The sequence below is a fragment of the Protobothrops mucrosquamatus genome, unplaced genomic scaffold (genome assembly GCF_001527695.2).
Source record: "Protobothrops mucrosquamatus isolate PMUCROS unplaced genomic scaffold, P.Mucros_1.0 scaffold5680, whole genome shotgun sequence".
Taxonomy (NCBI): Eukaryota; Metazoa; Chordata; class Lepidosauria; order Squamata; family Viperidae; genus Protobothrops; species Protobothrops mucrosquamatus.
In genome coordinates, this window is record NW_015391532.1 from 53,225 (window position 1) to 57,814 (window position 4,590).

Sequence of the window (4,590 nt, forward strand, 5' to 3'; positions counted from 1 at the left end):
GGGGAAACTATGGCTCCCTTCATGACTGGTGGACTTCAACTCCCAGAATTCCTCAGCCAGCATGGGGGAACTATGGCCCCTTCATGACTCGTGGACTTCAACTCCCAGAATTCCTCAGCCAGCATGGGGGAACTATGGCCCCCTTCATGACTGGTGGACTTCAACTCCCAGAATTCCTCAGCCAGCATGGGGGAACTATGGCCCCTTCATGACTGGTGGACTTCAACTCCCAGAATTCCTCAGCCAGCATGGGGGAACTATGGCCCCTTCATGACTCGAGGACTTCAACTCCCAGAATTCCTGAGCCAGCATGGGGGAACTATGGCCCCCTCATGACTCGTGGACTTCAACTCCCAGAATTCCTGAGCCAGCATGGCTCAGCTTGGAAACTCTCCCTTTCCCCTCAGCACGGCTGGCCCAGGAATTCTGGGAGTTGAAGTCCACCAGTCATAAAAGAGCCAAGGTTGCCTACCCCTGGTCTACGCCGAGCCACACCTAAACCCCTGGTTGACCGGATGTCTTGTGCATGGGGGGGGGGGAAGAACTGACCCACTGAGGGCCCCGGAGCCCAGCAGAAGAAAACCGGATCCCCCTTATCGGCCGGAAGAGGCCAGGCCGCCACTCACCCGGGACTCCAGAGGGTAGCAGGTCTTCAGATGAGGCGGACACACCCGGTTGCGCTGCTGGAGTTCCGCAATGCGGTTCCAGCCGTCCACCTGGTCGGGCTCGTCGTCGCAGGAGCCGGTGTAGAAGCTGCTGCGGCCTGCGGGGGAGAGGGGGGGGGACAGGGGGGTCAGGCAGGGCGTTGACCGACAGGCTTCCCAAAGGATGACAGATCCCGCTGGGAGAGAAGCAGGGGAGACATTCGGTGCAGACCCAGCGGGACTGCGAGTCTGGGGGTGGCTCTCTAGGGCAGGTTTCCACAATTGTGTCTGTGTGTGTGTGTGTGTTTGTATGTCCACCTGACCCCTGCAGCAGGAAGTCAAATCCCCAGGGCACCCTTTCTCCACTGTGCCTGCTTTAAGATGCGCGGACTTCAACTCCCAGAATTCATCAGGGCTGGCTGGGGAGCTCTGGGGATTGAAGTCCACGCATCTTAAAAGCAACCGAGGTTGTAAAAAAACAGATTTAGATGGTTCTGATGGGGGATTTGGATAAAGCTGGGCAGGGGGTCTTCCAACTTGGCCCTTGGATGACTTGTGGACTTCAACTCCCAGAATTCCTCAGCCAGCGTGCCTGGCTGAGGAATTCTGGGAGTTGAAGTCCAGGGGTCTTCCAACTTGGCCCTTTGATGACTTGTGGACTTCAACTCCCAGAATTCCTCAGCCAGCGTGCCTGGCTGAGGAATTCTGGGAGTTGAAGTCCAGGGGTCTTCCAACTTGGCTCTTTTATGACTTGTGGACTTCAACTCCCAGAATTCCTCAGCCAGCATGCCTGGCTGAGGAATTCTGGGAGTTGAAGTCCAGGGGTCTTCCAACTTGGCCCTTTGATGACTTGTGGACTTCAACTCCCAGAATTCCTCAGCCAGCAACGCTGGCTGAGGAATTCTGGGAGTTGAAGTCCACAAGTCATCTAAGGGCCAAGTTGGAAGACCCCTGAAGTAGGGGGGTCTCCAAGCTTGGCAACCTTAAGACTTGTGGACAGAGTTTCTTAGCCAGCAGGGCTGTTGGGGCGTTGAAGACCCCAAGTCTTAAATCTGCTAAGTCTGGAGCCCCCCGGGATATGGTGGAGGATTGTGCTGTTGGTCAAGAGAAGCATTGTGGACCCATGAGGCAAAGCCAGAGGATCCCGTCTCCCACAGCACCCTGAAGATCAGGGCTCCCCCTCCCTCTAACACGGCAGGGTCCACGCCCTGTGCCCCCCGCTCTCACCGCTGCTTGCGCCCCCGGCCTGGGAGTGTCTCAGAGAACTGCGGGTGGCGGGTCGATACCCCGGCAGGCTTTTCAGCGCAGCGTGTCCGGTGGTGCCGTCGGGCGAAGAGGCGGTCAGCCGGCTGAGGGACTCCTGGGAGGGGAGGCTGGCCAGCGAGCGGATGGAGGAGGAGGAAGAGGAGGCTGCGGCCGCCGAACGCAGGCGGGTCTTGACCGACTCCTGGCCGCTGTCCCCGGAGCCGGAGGACCGCAGACTGACGAAAGACTCGTTGGTGCTGTCCAGAGGTTCCAGCTTGGGGTGTTTCTGGGAAAGGACACAAAGGGGGAGGTCACACCCCAAGCGGCAAGAAACAGCCCCGTGTGCGAGGGAGGGGTGCCCACCACTGCACCCCCCCAGCCCTCAGCTCCAGGGGCAGGTCTCCCGTGGGCGTAGGGTCCGGCACCCTGGCTGCCCCCTTCATTTCCCCCCACCCCTTACTTTGATCATGGTGATGTTGATTAGCTGTGTGGTGCGCCGGCGGCCGGAGAGCGCTTTCCGCCCGGAATCCAAGGTGATGTTGCCGATGGAGTCGATGCTGCTCTCCAGCTTGGACCGCGAGCGGGTGGGGATGGGCGTGAAGGAGAGGTTCTCCAAGGACTGCCTCTTGTGGGGCAGCTGCTGGGGGGTCCTGGACGATTCCACGGCCCCGGATTCGGACAAAGAACGGCGAGTCTTCCTGCTGGGGGGACGCACAGAAGCAGACCGTGGAAACAAGAGGTCAGACCCAGGCAGAAGCCTCTATGCCGAGGTGGGCAGCTCCAGCCTGGAGGATCCTGGCTGCTGCCGCCTGTGTGGTCTTGGGCCAGCCGAGATTTGCAGATGGGTCACTTGGGAGAGCTCCACTGGCTGCCCGTTGGCTCCCGGGTCCAATTCAAGATCTGGTTGTCCTCTCTAAAGCCCTGCCTGGTTATTTCAGGGACCCCCTTTTCCCAGTGACATCCTCCTGACCCATCAGAGCGGGGAGGAAGGGGATGTGACAGATTGCCCCCTCTTTAAGGAGGTCCATCTGGTGGGACCTAGAAGAAGGGCGACCATAAGAAAAGGCTGAGCGCCAAAGGATGGAGGCCTTTGGACTCTGGTGCTGGAGAAGACTCCTGCGAGTCCCCTGGACTGCAAGGCGATCCAACCGGTCAGTCCTGGAGGAGATCAACCCCGACTGCTCTTTAGAAGCCAGATCCTGAAGTGGAAACTCAAGTCCTTCCGCCACCTAATGAGAAGGAAGGACTCCCTGGAGAAGAGCCTGATGCTGGGAAAGATCAAGGGCAAGAGAAGAAGGGGTCGACAGAGAAGGAGGTGGCTGGATGGAGTCCCTGAAGCAGGAGGCGTGAGCTTCAATGGACTCCAGAAGATGGTGGAGGACAGGAAGGCCTGCAGGAACGTCGTCCATGGGGTCGCGATGGGTCGGACACGACTTCGCAACTAACAACAAGAAGAAGGGCCTTCTCCATTGTGGCTCCTTCCCTGTAGAACATCATCCCTGTGCAGGTAAAACCGGATGCCACCTTGACCCTCTTTCAAGAGGCCTTGAAGACCTGGTTCTACCAACGGGCATGGAGACCCCAGAGGAAGGGCTTGGTGCAATTGTTGTTACCAGGGTATGTATATGTGTGTGTGTGTGTGTGTGTGTGTGTGTGTGTTATTTGGGTACATGTTCGACTTTTACTTCTGTAAGCTGCCCAGAGTCACTGCGGGCAGCTTTATAAACTTTCTTAATAAATAAATAAAGTAGTATGTTTCACGCCCTGCCACTCTCAACCGTAATCTCCAGAAAAGTCAACCCCCCACTCAGTCTGAAGACCCCCAAAAGAACCAACAGGAGAAAACGTCTGTAGCTCAGGATTGAACTGAGGGGTCCCGGTTGCTCCCTTGAGTCTGGTGGGGTTTTTTTGCAGACGTTTTGTTATCAAACTAGGTGACCTCACCAGGGTTAGAAGGAGTGAGGTTTGCGAGGAGGAGGAGGAGGAGGAGGAGGTGGTGGAGGAGGAGAGGACTGTGGTGTCCTTGGTGCTCTCTTGAGCTGGGTGGTTTTCCTGCAGACGTTTCATGACCCAACTAGGAAACATCATCAGTGCTAGAAGCGAGGAGGAGGAGGAGGAGGAGGAGGAGGAGGAGGAGGAGTAAGACTGTGGCACTCTCGATGACTCTAAGCTTTTCTTACAGATGTTTCATAGTTAATATTACCTAGTTGGGTCATGAAACGTCTGCAAACCCCCCCCTCCAAGCTCAGAGAGGACCAGGGACCCCAAAAGAATCGGTCTCTGTTCTGTGGCCACCCAACAGCCCCGCTCTGCGACGGAAGGAAAAACTGGGCAGGAGTTGTGGCGCAGAGGCTGCCCTCCAGAGCCGGGGGGGAGGAGGAGGAGGAGGAGGAGGAGGAGGAGGAGGAGGAGGAGGAGGCCAGGATGCAGCCGTTACCTGGTGGAGTTTAGGGGCTGCCCTTCATCGCTGGTGCTCAGGTCCAGGCTGTCGCTGCTGATGTCGGCCGAGCTCTGCTTGAAGGACTCCCGGCCCTTCAGGCTCTCCAGGGCCGCCTGGACCTTGCCCTGCTCCCGAAGCTGCCGGTCCGAGAAGTCCAGCTAGAGGGGGGGGGGGAGTATGGGTAGAATTAGAAGCAGAAGCCCCAGAGAGGGAAGGAGAGGCTTGGCAGACCCACCACAGAGCCCATGGGGCACATCTCAA

At 57.9% G+C, this 4,590-nt stretch overlaps 1 protein-coding gene across 1 annotated transcript in view; it reads right to left on the reverse strand.

Annotated features, from left to right (window-relative positions):
- LOC107299896 (nuclear mitotic apparatus protein 1-like) overlaps window positions 1-4,590 on the reverse strand; it is a gene marked incomplete at its 5' end in the record, with an annotated part of 19,250 nt that overhangs the window by 5,818 nt on the left and 8,842 nt on the right. Inside the window, 4 exons of the mRNA XM_015829240.1 lie at window positions 672-680; window positions 1,872-2,175; window positions 2,350-2,587; window positions 4,327-4,487. Of these exons, the coding sequence (XP_015684726.1) occupies window positions 672-680; window positions 1,872-2,175; window positions 2,350-2,587; window positions 4,327-4,487 (712 nt within the window). The remainder of the gene's footprint in view (window positions 1-671; window positions 681-1,871; window positions 2,176-2,349; window positions 2,588-4,326; window positions 4,488-4,590) is intronic.